A 14,481-nucleotide genomic window follows, 5' to 3' on the forward strand; every position below is an offset into this window, starting at 1 on the left:
TTGAACCTCAGAAAAATTGCACAAATCTCACAACTGAACTTTTTTCTTTACATGTGCAGGGACAGCACACACTCTACATTACATACAACACAAAGCAGTATCCTCTTTGTAATGAATTCATTTGTAATTCTGTTTCCTCTCTATCGCCCAGACGAAGGCCATGCAGCCGGAAACGTTTGGTGGGATAAATAAACCACAAAAACTCAAAGAAAAGAGATGAGTGTGCGACTTGAATTTTCTTCACGAGTGGAACTGTTACTTTCGTTTACTGCCATTAATCACAAGAATTTAGTATTGTCATCATCACCACCATTTAGTCCCCATTAGCTCCTTGCTCTGTCAGCACCACTACAGGATAAACACAGCATAAGAAGACTGTAGGAAATGTTTCTACACACTAGAGGGCAGCGCTGGGTAAGAAGTGAGGGCCAAGGGAGTCATTTCCACTCCAACATTCCTGAATGATCTGTTATAGTGAGAAACAGCTTCAGCAGCATTGCTCTCACAATGAGTACAATAATAAAAATGTTAAGTACTGAGTTCATCATTTGAGGAAATTATTAGACAAGACTTGCCGTCAGCCAAATAATCAAACATTTTGGCTGCGACTGATAAGTTTGTCTGTTTACCATCCTATGGCAGGTAACCAGCCACCATCTAAAGGTTTGTTTCTACTCTATAAAACCACATTTGACTGCTAAAATAGTGAGAGTGGCTGGACATTATTTTTTGAGCACATCAGCTACTGAAGCAGGTGAATGAAAAAGTTTGATCCCTGTCCTTTTTATATCGGTGTATAAGTACAGTTAATAGTTTTAGTCAATAAGAGGTAGCTGTCGACAACTTGATAATTCATGTGAGGTGTTGTATTATGTGTAGGCAGTGGTGGAAGAAGTACTGAGATCTTTTACTTAAGTAAAAGTAGCAATACAACAATGTAAAGATACTCCATTACAAGTAAAAGTCCTGCATTCAAAATCTTAAGTAAAAGTACATAAGTATTGGCAGCAAAATGTACTTAGAGTATCAAAGTAAACGTACTCATTATGCAAACTGTCCCCATTTAGAGAGTTATATTTTTCATGAATTAGAGTTATTTTTATAAAGATGATCAAATGTTTTAAATATAAAATATTGATCTGAAAAGTAACTAGTAACTATAGCTGTGAAATAAATGTAATGGAGTAAAAAGTACAATATTTCCCTCTAAAATGTAGTGGAGTATAAGTAAAAAGTAGCATAAAATGGAAAATACAAGTACCTCAAAATTGTACTTAAGTACAGTACTTGAGTAAATGTACTTAGTTACTTTCCACCACTGTGTGTAGGGCTGGGTGATATTGACAAAATCAAATATCACAATATTTTAGACTGAATACCCCGATATCGATAATAATAATGACGATATTTTGTATTAGTAGTATTCATGCTTTCAGAAGATATTTACACACAAGAAAATTTGGAAAATTAGTAATGATCATTAGTAATCAGTAATGTGTAATCTGTAATAAGTAATGTGGATATGATGAGCAGGTAAAGCCAATCATTGTTCATTTTGCTCAGCCAGAACAGACTGATAAGTTCAGAAGAAGTAACATTTAAGTTATTTCACAATATTCTGACGATATCTAGTCTCATATCACAATATCGATATTATAGGATATATGGCCCCAGCGCTAATTATGTGGTCTATGCAAAATGTAATGCATCAGTCAGACAAACGAGACACAGTGACGGGTGTTTTGATATGATTTTTTTGAATCCATTCCTCACAGACACGCCATCAATCAAGTCCAGACTTATTCTCAAACAAACACACTTGTGATCATATATAATACAATTCTGATAAGCTTCAAAAAGATGGCACCATCACATGGAAAGGGAACATGATTAGGGAGGAGAGTGTTTTCAAAAGGCAATTTAACAAAAATATTTCCTTTAATGAAGATAGATTTTTTTTTAATATACTATAAGGATAGAATAAAATTTTGTCTCTGAAAACCCGGGGTTGATGTTTGGAGAGTGCTACGTTGATAATGTTGCATAGTCGAAGAGACGTAAAGGTGGGGAGGGGGATCTTAATTTAAAATGACACAAAAGGAGTAAAAAGCTCTTTGTTTTAATGCCGAGTGCAGACCTGGGTCAAAAATACTAGCTATTCCTTTTTCAACACTACTATGTGATTGTTTTGGCTCACTGATGCAGCCTGACCCGCCACCTTTGAGATTGTGTGTTTGGGCATGTGAGTGTAAAATGCTGACTGCAAGCATTAGTAACATATAGTCCATCTTTGTGCAAATGTAACTCAATAGTACAAGATCCACAGCAATCACATGTAATAATAATCTCCCAAGCAATTTATCAACACAGATGTAAAAGCTCGTTTCACGTGTCGCTCACTTCGCAGCCTCAAAAAGTGCCGCTCAACGTCCACCGAGAGGAAAATAACAAAATCTCCTCTTTGCAGGCAATCAAAGAACCAGCTTAGCTTTAAAAAATACTGTCATTCTAGCTTATGAACTGATTAAAGCTCCAATCCTCAATCCTGAAGCGCTCTAATCATGAACTTCTCTTTCTTTTTTATCTTATTCCACATCGACTCAGTGATTCATTCGGCTTCTTTCGAGATCCGTGTTGCGTTAATAATAAGCAGACTCCTCACAGGAATCCTTGTCCAACGGTCGTCAAATGGGTTTACGCTGTTCATTCGGCGATCGGCTGGATGAAAGCAGGACAAAATAAAAAACAAAAACAAAAAGGGGAATCCGCAACTTTGCTCATAAAGTGTCCCAAGATACTGTGCCAAGCATTTTAAAACCAGACATTAAAAGAAATGGAGAAAGGAGTACACTATATAAACCACACCCAGTCTCGGCTGCTGGTTAGAACTTTACAAGCTCCATCCTGGGAGCAAAACTGCACTTTCTTCCTTTCCTTCTGCTCATCCGCACACATATCATCTGTCCTTTCATGACTTCAGCCCAGAAAAATCAAAACCTTCCTCATTTATCCTCTCTCTTGTCCATCCTCTGATTCATCGGCAGTCCCCATCTCCTTCCTTCCTTGACAGGCACATCCACTTTTCTTTTTTTTTTTTGAAAATTTAACAGTTTGCGTTTCTCTGAAGAGCCAAATTCTCATCCCTAGTCCTTCTCCTCCTCATCCTCCTCCTCAGTAGCATCCGCAGGCCTCTGCTCTGCCTCAAAGTCTTTGTCCAACAGAAAGAGACGCGGTGCCGGGGTCACCGGAACTCGTAGATGGCTGCGCTGTGTTCGGGAACGTGGGTGAGGTTCAGAGACTGGTACCTAGACGGTGCAACAAGACAAGTTTGTGTTGAGAGGGGAAGCAAAGAAAAAAAAGATAAGGATTCATGTAGGGCTGCAACTAACTTTTTCAATTAATCAATTAGTCTATACCACTGATTCTCAACCTTTTTCATATGAAGGACCCCTAATTTAGTCCACATTAGAGCCAAAGACCCCCCATTTGATGAGATTTTGTCTCTCGGATCCAAATCTGAGAATATTTTTATTGTTTGATATGATTTTGTCAGAATTCCATTACTATCTATATTGTAGGTGGAGACAGTCATTCTTCTACATTCTCTAACTGTCTTAACTTCTTGTAAATGAAATAATGCTGAAGTTTAACAATTCATCCATTTGCTGGGGACCCCCTGGAACCCCCTCAAGGACCCCTGGTGGTCCCCGGACCCCACGTTGAGAACCACTGGTCTATACAATGTCAAAAATAATGACAAATGCCCAAGTTACCAGAGCCCAAAACGATTCTTAAAATATCTTACTTAGTCTGACCAGCAGCCCAAAAAAAACAAAGTATTTGTGAAGCTGTAAGCAGCAAATGTTTGGTATTTTTACTTGATAAATGACTAAAACGACTCATTTTATCTCAATGGACTAATCCATTAATTGACTAATCCTTTCAGCACTAGATGCATGTTAAGTTAGAGGCCAAGCTCAATATAAACCTTGGATATTTCACATGCTAAGTTAGGCGATGCAAAAAATCATCAAGCACGATCTGGGGCACGGACTGCATTGTGACACTCATAGGCTGCCTAGAGTATAAAATATTCATCTGAAGAAGCATAAAGATGATGTATATATTTGCTTATTCATCAAGGCTTTTATCTCCAGCTGCATAAGCATCATCATCATCACGGCAACACACAGCTTTACTGCACACTTCAATATGTACTGTATGTATCCAGGGAAGACTGACTGAGGTTCACACAGAGCGTTTACTCCGTTAGTTTGGTTCCTCTGGTCAGCTGAGAACAATGCCATTCAAATTCTGGTGGCACCAAATAACAGCACTGGGATGCCAAAAAATGCGAGTCTCAGTCGTGATCCAAGCAAACTGTGGTGCAGTCCGTTATGAGTGAGAACGTAATCTGAACCAACTACAGGAAACAACCCCAAAATGCACAAGCTTATGGGTATAAAGAGATGGATGTTGACATCTGATAGCCGGCAGTTACTCATGCTTGTAAGGCCGAGAGCAACAAAATGAACCGAGGGCAAACCGCAGCGTGGACCGAAGCTTAGCTGCTTTCTCCACGTTTTCTTATGCGACTTTTGTTTACAAGCTCTGCTTCGCTCGTAACTGGGCAGAGTGAACCTAAATTAACCGAATACAAAGTATGCAACATAGTAAACTTTTCCACTATGGTTTGGACCAAAGAAAACCAACTGTAGGTGTGATCGCACCAGAGGAAAACATGCCGTTCTTCAGCAATGTCCTGGTTCATCCTCACACAGTTAGACACACTTTCACTGGGAAGCTGCTCAGCACAACCACAGCCATCTGCAGCCAAGTGCCTTGCTCAAAGGCACCTCGACGGCAGCTGATGAGAGCTGGGAATTGTGTATCTTATTCACTTTCCCACCCATACTTTTTTTGACAGTGCACAAATCAAAAATAAATGTACTGTATCTGGAATAACAGCTTGTAAGCCATGCAGTTTCAAGAGTAATAATAGTTAGAGTAATATGCCATATTACTCTAATTATTCAATTTCACTACTCAATCTCAGTTAGGGTTGAATAATTAATCGAAATTTTATCGAAATCGCAATATGGCCTACTGTAATTTTCAAATGGCCGGAGGCGCAATATTTGTCAAAGGCAAAATGTGTGTCAGAATACCATTTAAATTTAAATATTGTCATGCTGCAGAGATGACCTGGCCTACACATCATATTCTACAGATTTAAGAAAACATCTTTGTTTGGTACAGATCCCTGCAAAAATCACACCATTTTAATACGTTTTTCAATGAAAATGAGAATAATGATGTAAAAATTATCATTCCCTCTAATATCGCAAATCATATCGCAATTGCAATCAGTCAAAATAATCGTAATTAGATATTTTTTTCAAGATCGTTCAGCCCTAATCTCAGTAACTGGTGTTGTGCTGCGTTACCATTCAGAGCTTCTGTGGTAGTAGTAGCCCTCGATTGTTGCTGTGGATTTCTGGAAGCAGATGTAGTAGAATCCAGCAAAGGAAGCTCCGCTGATGTCTTTGATTGTGTGGTCAGGAACCAGGAACTGCTCCTGAGGGGACGCAGAGGTTGAGAAACATTTCATCAATAAGTGGTCTAACTATAGCATATGGTCTGAGTGAATGATTCTCAACCGTGTGCCAGCGAGGTCCGAGAGTCTGCAGGTTTTCATTTCAAATTTCCAAACACTACGGCAGCTGAATTCACTGATTAGCACATCTTCAAACATCAAACGGAGAGGAGGAACTGATCAGTGGAATCAGCCGCTGTAGTGTTTGGTCGGAATGAAAACCTGCAGACTCTTAAGGCTTCAAAGGCACATGATTGAGAATCTGTGACGTAGCTCAGTGCTTTGTGCAATCTCTCCCTGTGCCCTTCATCATCACTCCCCTATTCTTCTTATGTGTCATTAAAGAGACAGACGCTTGTGAATGCAGATGCTGGATATGGAGCCGTGTTGAGGCAGAACCTTACCTTCCACCTCATGAAGATGTAATCCGAGTTCTTCAGATCCTCATAGTCAAAATCATCCGAGTTGAACGTCTTTGCGTACTGGTAGAACGCCTGGAACTTGCCCTGGACACCAAACACACAAAACAATCATGTAAACCATTTGGCGGGGGGCGGAATATTTCGGGGCCTGGTTATGAATCAACAAGCTTTTCCCCTTACCCAGTGCTTTCGATCCACATCTTCATCCGCATCCCATTTCCGGGTCAGGAACGGCCGCTTCCTGCTGATGATCTCTCCGGCGAAGAACGTGGTCAGAGTCGGGTATTCCTGCGAGAGGAGCCGCGGCGGAGGAACACACATTGAGGTTTTTTTGTTTTTGTTAGCTCTGGCCCAGCTCCAGTATACATGCTGTTCCCTGCTCCACTCTTTGTATGGGAGAGAATGTCATGCCAAACTCCAGTGGTTTTTCTTTCTGACCTTAAGCTTAATTTCAACTTTAATAACCGATTTGCCCGTTATTTATACAACCTTCTTCCAGCATAATAGAGTGTGGAGGGTCAGGGTGAGGGCAGCAAGTAGTGTGAATCAATTTTAAAGAGGCATTAAGTAATCAATGAGCTTTATCAACCTCTATCAGCAACCAGTAGGAATTGTAACATCACTGATCGAACTTCTCTCTTCCTACACAAGTCTCTGGCACAGCCCCCCTCCTCCCAACCTATCGCATCCTCTTGAATTACAGCAGATAAAACAATAAAGTCACATTTTCACAATAGAGACGAGTCAAGCTAGCTAATTAGAGCAGAGATCCAACAGAAACGTCTAGTGGAAAGGTGATATATATATCACAATGCAAAATGCTGTCACTACAATATTGTTTTGTCATTTGTGTTTTGGGCTTTAGAACAAGGTTTTTTTTTAGCCTTTGTAGCTGAAATGTGTTGTTGTGAAACCACTTGTTTGCCTGTAGCACCGTCCGGTGAATAGGTGGGGTGTGTGTGTGTGTGTGTGTGTGTGTGTGTTGTCTTCAAATTCCAATGGATGCAGAGTTTTTGTCTGATTATGTCTCAGCAGCTGGGGATGTTTATGCTCATTTTGTACATAGGGAAGTACAAATCTTACTCACTGCCGCTTTACAATTATTGACATGAATGCTACTTGGTGGATCAGATGTATGCTGAATTAATCAATGGAGTCTAATAATTTGGAAAAGGTCTTACATCATGTTCTGTGAGCTACGTAATGTAGGTTTGCTGTTTAACACGGTATGTTACACTGCTGGAATTTGTAATAGTTTGGTATGACATTATCTATCATGCAATCAAAGGAAGTGAGAGTGGCACAGATCGGGTCTAAACTGTGCCAGTCTCCTACTCGTGTGAGAAGATAAAGCAGTGAGCTGTGGCCAGATGCAGCTAGGTTCATTTATTCATGTCTTTGGCTTAGTAAAGGAATGTGCTCCTCTCACCTCAGTCAGTCCCTTTATCTTCAGGTAGCCACACAGGTATGAATCCTCCATTGTAACATGCTTAAAAAGGGAAATAAACAAGGAGAATGTTAATGTTTACTGCCCATCTGCATTAAGTAGTTTCATTCATGCAGCAGTGACAGTCAGTTCATTAGACCGGATGGCATTATTAACACAGCTGCACCCACCCCAGCTTACACAATATGCCTCTCCCACACTGACAGTTTAGCCGGGGAGCTATGAGCTAGTAGCATTAGGGCATTTGATTTAACATTGCCTATTTATATCAGCAAATTATCAAGGGAGCCGAGGTGAGAAAATGCCCAGTGTTGGCCTGATACGAGTTAGACGTCAACACCAGGCCAAGGCTCATTGATTTCCCATTAGTAACCCAGGCTCAGCTGTCAATCATCACACCGCCCGTTTGACAGATGAGCAAATGCCCCCTCGCCAACTGACAGCCCGCCTTAACGAAATACCCCTCCACAGCCTCACCTGCAAAACGACCTCCACGTCGTAAGAGTTCCCTTTGCTCTTCTGGTGGCCTCTGAACTTGGACCCGCTGTACAGGAGCGAGGTGACAACCCCGGGCTGCTGGGTGTTGATCGGCGGCGGCGGGATAAGCGAGGCCGAGGAGGCGAAGGCCATGGCGGGGGAGTTGCTGAGGTATCTGGCGGGGACAGGCATGGCTCTCGGGCGGCGGGCTGGACACCGACCGCGGTCAGTGGCCGTGTGGGCGGTGGACTGCGTCGGCTTCTGCGGAGAGCGCGACTTAAGAGGCCCACCAACATCCAAAATCCTCCTAATTCCTTCACAGTTTAGTTAGCCAGGCACCAAGCGCCCAGAAAAGTAAGTGGACTTCGACGCGGCGCCATAGGCAGCAGCATCCGCCCCTCTCATTGGCCAGCTAGTTCCACCCTCCTAAAATCTCAACGCTCATTGGTTTATTTTGCGGAAGGCTTTCTGGGATATTCCTGGCTGTAGTTTTTTTCTGTTATGAAACAGCCGTACTATAGGTTGTGTATAGCCACTCTTAAAACTACAATTCCCAATAATATATATTTTTAATAATACCACCTGTCACACACGGAAGGTCACTCGCATGCTTTTGAACGCTGGAGCTGCTTTCAAAACTGGAGAAAATGTGTGGCAGCAAGTAGAGAAATAGCGGCTTCTATTATATATATATATATATATGTTATACTAGGCCTTTATATATTAGCACGAAAAATATTCACTCTTGTAAACATAATGCTGCATCCAATAAGTAAGTAAGGAACTGTATTACAGCCTTTAGCTTGTCGACCCACTTCTCAGGGAGGCATTTTCTGAAATCCTTGGACAAAAATCACACTTTTATATAACTGCAGCAATGTTGAGGAGCCTCGTTAGACTGCAGAGTCGTGTAGGAAATGCCCTTTCACTCAGCAGCGCGTGCACAAGAAGTCAGCTGTCCCAATTTATCCCATTGAATCGCAACGCATACTCCACAGCCACGGCAGGTAAGAGGATTCGCCCCTGGTTGTTCTGATTGCAGTTCTGGCTGCAATGCATGGGATGCAAAGGCTATGAACCTGCTGTGAGAGGTTGGACTGATGTGATGTTTTCTGCTGTTAACAGAGAGGAAGAAATTTTATGAAGACGTCAGCATATCCCAAGGTGACGGTAGGTTGTCAGATATTATTAATGTAATCCTATACATTTTAGGTTGAGGATTTGACCCCTTTGTTAAGTGTTTATCTCTATGTGTGTCATAGAATAACCCTGAATTTGTGATGTCAGGTATTAATATTTCCAAAATCATGAAGAAGGAAAAACCAAAGCACTCTTCCTCTATACAAAAATAAAAAAAAATAGATTTTGTTTTTTTTGATAGAGGAAGAGTGCCTTGGTTTTTCCTTCTCCGGTGTGTCACTCTTCCTACTAATGATAATTTTTTTTTTGTTGTTAATTTTCCAGGTGGCTTGTATGAGATCAACCTAGACCGGAGGAAACTGAAAACGCCGGGAGGGAAGCTGTTCACGGTGCCAAATGAAGCCCTGGCCATCGCCGTGGCAACCGAGTGGGATGCTCAGAGGGACACCCTCAAGTTCTACACGATGCACCTGGTGCGGCTTTTTGACCCGAGGGTCGGATAGGCTCTAGTGTGTGTGTGTGTGTGTGAGTGAGAGAGATTATGTAATGAGGTTATGTTTTGGGAACTGCAGTAACCCAGATTCTCCACTGTCCAAACACACACACACACACACACACACACACACACACACACAAAAGGGATTTAAAGTCACAATGAAACGGCATATTGAGAGCATCTAGCTTCCATAATTTGACATATTTCCTCTTGAAACAGGATGTTGGGGTGGGACATAACACAAAAAGGGATTAGGGCTGAACAATTAATCGAAATTTTATCGAAATCGCAATATGGCCTACTGCAATTTTCAAATGGCAGGAGGCGCAATATTTGTTAAAGGCGAAATGTGTGTCAAAATACCATTTTAAATTAAATATTGTTGTGCTGCAGAGATGTCCTGGCCTATACATCATATTCTACAGACTTGAGAAAACATCTTTGTTTGGTACAGATCCCCGCAAATATCACACCATAATCATTTTAATACGTTTTTCAATGGAAATGAGAATAATGATGTAAAAATTATCATTCCCTCTAATATCGCAAATCATATCGCAATTGCAATATCAGTCAAAATAATCGCAATTAGATATTTTTTCAAAATCGTTCAGCCCTAGGAGGGATCATTCAAAAGTTTAAACCAATGGAATATCCATTGGGGAGAGAAAGGCAGTTTTATTTGCTGGGAGGGGTGGAGGGGCGGGATTGTTAAAAAATCTGATGGTTTTATTGTATGGATGTATCCTTACTGGTACATGACCAGTCAGCACTAAAGGTTTGCTGTTTTCCAGGAAGTAAAACTAATAGGAATCTGATATAAAAAAAATACAAGGAAACATGAATTTTTGAAAGTTTTGGGACATTTATTGTTAAATAGGTGAAAAAGTAGCTGACAATGTGAAAAGATCGTTTTTCATTTCATTGTGACTTTAATGTAAAAATATTGAACTTTTATCTTGAAGTTTTGGCAACATTATTCTCAGCTTTCATGCCAATAAAGGATGTTAAACTGAAAATTAAATTGAGAGAGTGAGAGAGAGTAATGTTGGCACTTTGTTTCCTCCAGACTACGCTGTGCAACACAGCTCTAGACAATCCAACTGAACGAGACAAGGACCAAATGATCAGCGCTGCTCTCAAGTTCCTGGAGACTGATACTGTCTGGTAAACTTCTACATTTCTTCTACCAATTTCTATCACTTTTGGTCCCCTAAAATGCGGGGACTATGTATAAAAAGGGCTGCAATTCCTACACGGTTCACCCGATATGGATGTAAATACCCTCAAATTAAAGCTGACAGTTTGCACTTTAACCTCACAGTCATTGTTTCATTTCAAATCCAATGTGCTGGAGTAGAGAGCCAAAACAACAAAAAGTGTGTCACTGTCCAAATACTGCACTGTAGATGGTTTCTAATGACAGAGACAGACATTCAGCTGTTTATTACACTGAGATGTTAGACAGAGACACTCTCTAATACTGATGAGTGTCATGCAGTATTTTCTGCAGTTGCACTGGTTGTAAATGTGATTGCTGTGGCTTTTTGCTTGTAGTTACAGAGTGGATGATCCTCCAGGTTTGGTTGAGCTACAGAAGAACGAGTGGGATCCTGTGCTGCACTGGATGGAAAACAGGTTAACAGCTGCTTTAGTTTCTCTTGCATAGAAGTTGAAATTATTCTTAAAGCCCATCCCAATAGTCCAGGGGGCATTTCTCAGTATCTGCATGTCAGCTTACTGCAGCTTGTTGTTACTTGTAAATTAAGCTGAGTGTGTAACAAAACTGTATTAAGTTATTTCCTAACTGTCTTTGTCTCCCATAATTCAATTGCAGATATAATGTAGTTATCGGCTCCTCCTCCAGTATTTTGGGTCCAGAGATCCCAGAGGCAACCAAGGACACGTTCAGGCAACACCTCAGTTCTTACAACTTCTGGTCCCTGACAGGTGAAACATCTCAAAACTGATCCTAGATGAGCACTACTAACAATCAGACTCTCTTTAAAAACAGGCCCTGGTTTAAAACGAGGCTCTTCTATTGTTGTTGTTCTATAGTTTTGTTTCTGTCGTGTGGTAACTGGTGTAAATGGGATGAGTTAAAGGACAGTTCCAGTGTGATTGTGAGTTTTTGCTCATTTCCTGTATTGCCTTACTGTTTTACATTACTGAGGATTGTTTTCCAGCGCTCGTATCACATTATCAGATATTTGCTATTGTCCTTCATCTTAGTTGTTTGAGTAAATATTTTGAAATAGACGCTGTCTAAATATTACAAGGTACTCCCGGTAAGAAGCAGAAAGAGTAAGATGCCCCCTCCTGTCGCCTCTTGGCTCTTGCAGTGTTTCTGAATGCAACGCATTAATATGAAGCGGTGAACTGAACTTCTTTCCAAATGTAAAAGTTTAGCGTTCTGATGCAGCTTTGCAAAATACCTTGCAAATTACCTTTACCGACTGAATTAGAAGTCTCAGAGTTGTTTTCTATGCCATTCAGAATTGAATGGGAGTGAATGAGCCTGAGAGGTTTGACAAAAATGAGCAAAAACTCAAATCATGCAGAAATTGTCCTTTAAGATGAGCAGGTGAGACTTCAGAATCGTAGGTGGAATAGCTGTGATGTGTAATTCACACCTTGGTGAAATGATGTTGTAATAGCATACAGTAGGAGTGCAGTGTTGTGTAGTAATATGTTTTCCCTGTGCAGGGCTGGAGTATGTGATCACCCAGCTGAAGTCTGTTGTGCTGTCGTTCGGGGTGATTGACAGACATCTGACTGTGGAACAGGCTGTGCTGCTCTCCAGACTGGAGGAGGAATACCAGGTAGGAGAGCAGTAGAGAGCTGCAATACCCAGAATAGATTTTGTATCTACTCAGCCTTTCAGTTTTGTGTTTTTTAGTGCGGTGATAACTGTCTGGTGTATGTAGCTGAATGTGAAAGGTGCTACTTATCATATTTTAAGCACCAATATATCATTGTCCAATCAAATGTGATATCTTGGTATAATTACCATAAACAAATGAGACCATGGTTGAGACAGCAGCACTGTTAGTGCAGTGTTTCTCAACATAAAACCACATTTCCTATAAAAACCCTCTTGCTTCCGGTCACAAAGAGGATCTTTTGCTTCTTTGGTCAAAGGTTTTCTTTTTCCCTTTACTGAAGGGGATAAACATGTTGGAAGTGATTTTTCCATCGGTCTTTCAGGCTTTTCACTCCTTCCACCATCGAGAAACTCTGAAAGCTTTAGCTGCGTTTGCTCTGGAAGAACAGAACCTCTTCCTGTTTTGTGCTGTAAAGCGATCCAGCAGATTTCCCTCCACATCCACCAGGTGGAGAAACAATGTAAAATGCAGAGTAGAGGCCGCTAGAGGCTGACAGGCTTTTCAGTGATGGTCTCGTTTGTTAATGATAGTTCTACTAATGTCTCAAAATGAATGTGGTATCTTAATGTTAAGACATTAATTTGAGAAACACTAAGTCTTGAACTGCTGCTTTTCCCCCGGACAGCTCTCTCTCATTCTGTATTTCTTCCTCTAACGTGCTGCCTCTCCTCCACAGATCCAGCGCTGGGGAAGCGTGGAGTGGGCCCATGACTACGACATGTACGAGCTGAGGGCACGGGCCGCTGCCGGAGCGCTTTTTGTCCAGCTGTCCTCCGAGAGTTCAACTGTCAAACGCAAACTTCTACAGGACTGAGAAGGATGAGGAACTCTGGGAATAATAGTGTTAAACACTCAAACACAAAACTCTCAGAAAGCACAGGGCGAATCCTCAGACTGGGGGGGGGGGGACCCTGTTTCCAAGGGATTCAGTTCATCTGTGCTTTTACTTGCAAGAAGAAAAAAAAAACAGCAACACATCCTATCTGTTCTGGTTAGCAGTGACAGCTGCTCTGTCAGTGATCTGTTAAAGAGTCAGAGTCATTTCACCCCAGTAAAATCACATTAGCTGTCTTTATTTACAGTGTTTATGTGCAGCAGCTGCCAAGTGTGACACCCATCGCCGTGTTTCCAGTCGGTTCTCAGTCATCCGTGACATTTTGGACACTGTGCACGGTTTCATGAGAACAGTGACTAATGTTGTTTGGCGGTGGAATGTTAATTCCCTATGTGCTCAGTCTCTCGCTGCATCTGAATATAGTAAAAAGCAGATGCAATCCTAACAGTAAGCACTATTCATACTAACTGTACTGTATGGACAGTGTTTGGTAAAGGCATGCTTTATGTGAAAAATATCCACATATCCACAAAACGTACTACTGTTTTCCAGCATTTTTTCTGTAATTGGTTAAGCTTAACCTCATTCACCTGGCACACATTCTGCCATTTTCAGTGTGCTGATGTTGACGGGAAGAATATTAAACTCAGTATACAGAAAAAGCCTACTCATCAGCATGTTCTCCACTGCATAGTGCAGTTTCCAGATGAAGCTGAGTTTCAGATATCTGCCGCAGCCCAAGTGGCCATTTTCTTGTGCAAAGTTGACAGTTTTGTTGTTGCTGTAGAAATAAATCATGGTGATTAACAGAGTGGCGTAATCTGACCCATGTGTGTCCCTTGCTTCCTTTCCATGAGTTGTGTCAAATACCAGTCAAACTAAGTTTATCTATGTGAACATGAATTAAAATGCAAAGTAACAATTTCCAAATAGGCCTATGTATTTATTTTTTTCATATGCCGATATTCACGTATTTCTGCGACTTGCATGTTCCGATGTTAGAATGTGACATACATTCATAAGCCATCGATTTTACTTTTATTGATGCAACCTTTGATGCCTTTTATTTACAATTGCCCGAGTCCTATGATGTGTGTTCTAGCTGTCCAATCACGTTAACTGTCAGGATTTCTTGGCCAATGACATTGCTCGGTGGGCGGGACTTTCTATACGTTTTCCCAAG

At 41.2% G+C, this 14,481-nt stretch overlaps 2 protein-coding genes across 2 annotated transcripts; one reads left to right on the forward strand and one right to left on the reverse strand.

The window, feature by feature from the left end:
- Window positions 1-1,756: 1,756 nt before the first annotated feature.
- Window positions 1,757-8,307, reverse strand: LOC139653964 (glucose-induced degradation protein 4 homolog). Its single transcript, XM_071530980.1, has 6 exons — window positions 7,943-8,307; window positions 7,448-7,507; window positions 6,199-6,306; window positions 6,001-6,102; window positions 5,448-5,578; window positions 1,757-3,305 (listed from the first exon to the last, which is right to left on the reverse strand). Exons 1-6 carry the CDS (start codon window positions 8,132-8,134, stop codon window positions 3,242-3,244), a joined length of 657 nt encoding a protein of 218 aa, XP_071387081.1. The 5' UTR covers window positions 8,135-8,307; the 3' UTR covers window positions 1,757-3,241.
- Window positions 8,308-8,512: 205 nt separating this feature from the next.
- On the forward strand, window positions 8,513-14,109 carry atpaf2 (ATP synthase mitochondrial F1 complex assembly factor 2). Its single transcript, XM_071530988.1, has 8 exons — window positions 8,513-8,949; window positions 9,068-9,112; window positions 9,407-9,555; window positions 10,648-10,745; window positions 11,136-11,216; window positions 11,416-11,528; window positions 12,285-12,400; window positions 13,140-14,109. The coding sequence occupies exons 1-8, from the start codon at window positions 8,820-8,822 to the stop codon at window positions 13,275-13,277; spliced, it is 870 nt and encodes a 289-aa protein (XP_071387089.1). The 5' UTR covers window positions 8,513-8,819; the 3' UTR covers window positions 13,278-14,109.
- Window positions 14,110-14,481: the final 372 nt, after the last annotated feature.

Source organism: Centroberyx affinis, unplaced genomic scaffold (assembly GCF_046629955.1).
Source record: "Centroberyx affinis isolate AG114_WGS23_722 - 3 ecotype Tasmania unplaced genomic scaffold, CSIRO-AGI_Caff_v1 ptg002014l_1, whole genome shotgun sequence".
NCBI lineage: Eukaryota > Metazoa > Chordata > Actinopteri > Beryciformes > Berycidae > Centroberyx > Centroberyx affinis.

What these genes read in the sequence shown, in the direction of transcription:
- LOC139653964 (XM_071530980.1), bottom strand. Translation starts at nt 8,134, where the DNA reads ATGCCTGTCCCCGCCAGATACCTCAGCAACTCCCCCGCCATGGCCTTC. An exon ending in AGATAAAGGGACTGACTGAG is followed by an intron (nt 6,307 to 7,447) that starts GTGAGAGGAGCA and finishes CTCCTCTCGCAG; the next exon opens with GAATACCCGACTCTGACCAC. An exon ending in ATGTGGATCGAAAGCACTGG is followed by an intron (nt 6,103 to 6,198) that starts GTAAGGGGAAAA and finishes TTTGGTGTCCAG; the next exon opens with GGCAAGTTCCAGGCGTTCTA.
- atpaf2 (XM_071530988.1), top strand. Translation starts at nt 8,820, where the DNA reads ATGTTGAGGAGCCTCGTTAGACTGCAGAGTCGTGTAGGAAATGCCCTT. An exon ending in CAGCATATCCCAAGGTGACG is followed by an intron (nt 9,113 to 9,406) that starts GTAGGTTGTCAG and finishes TTAATTTTCCAG; the next exon opens with GTGGCTTGTATGAGATCAAC. An exon ending in CTGGAGACTGATACTGTCTG is followed by an intron (nt 10,746 to 11,135) that starts GTAAACTTCTAC and finishes TTTTGCTTGTAG; the next exon opens with TTACAGAGTGGATGATCCTC.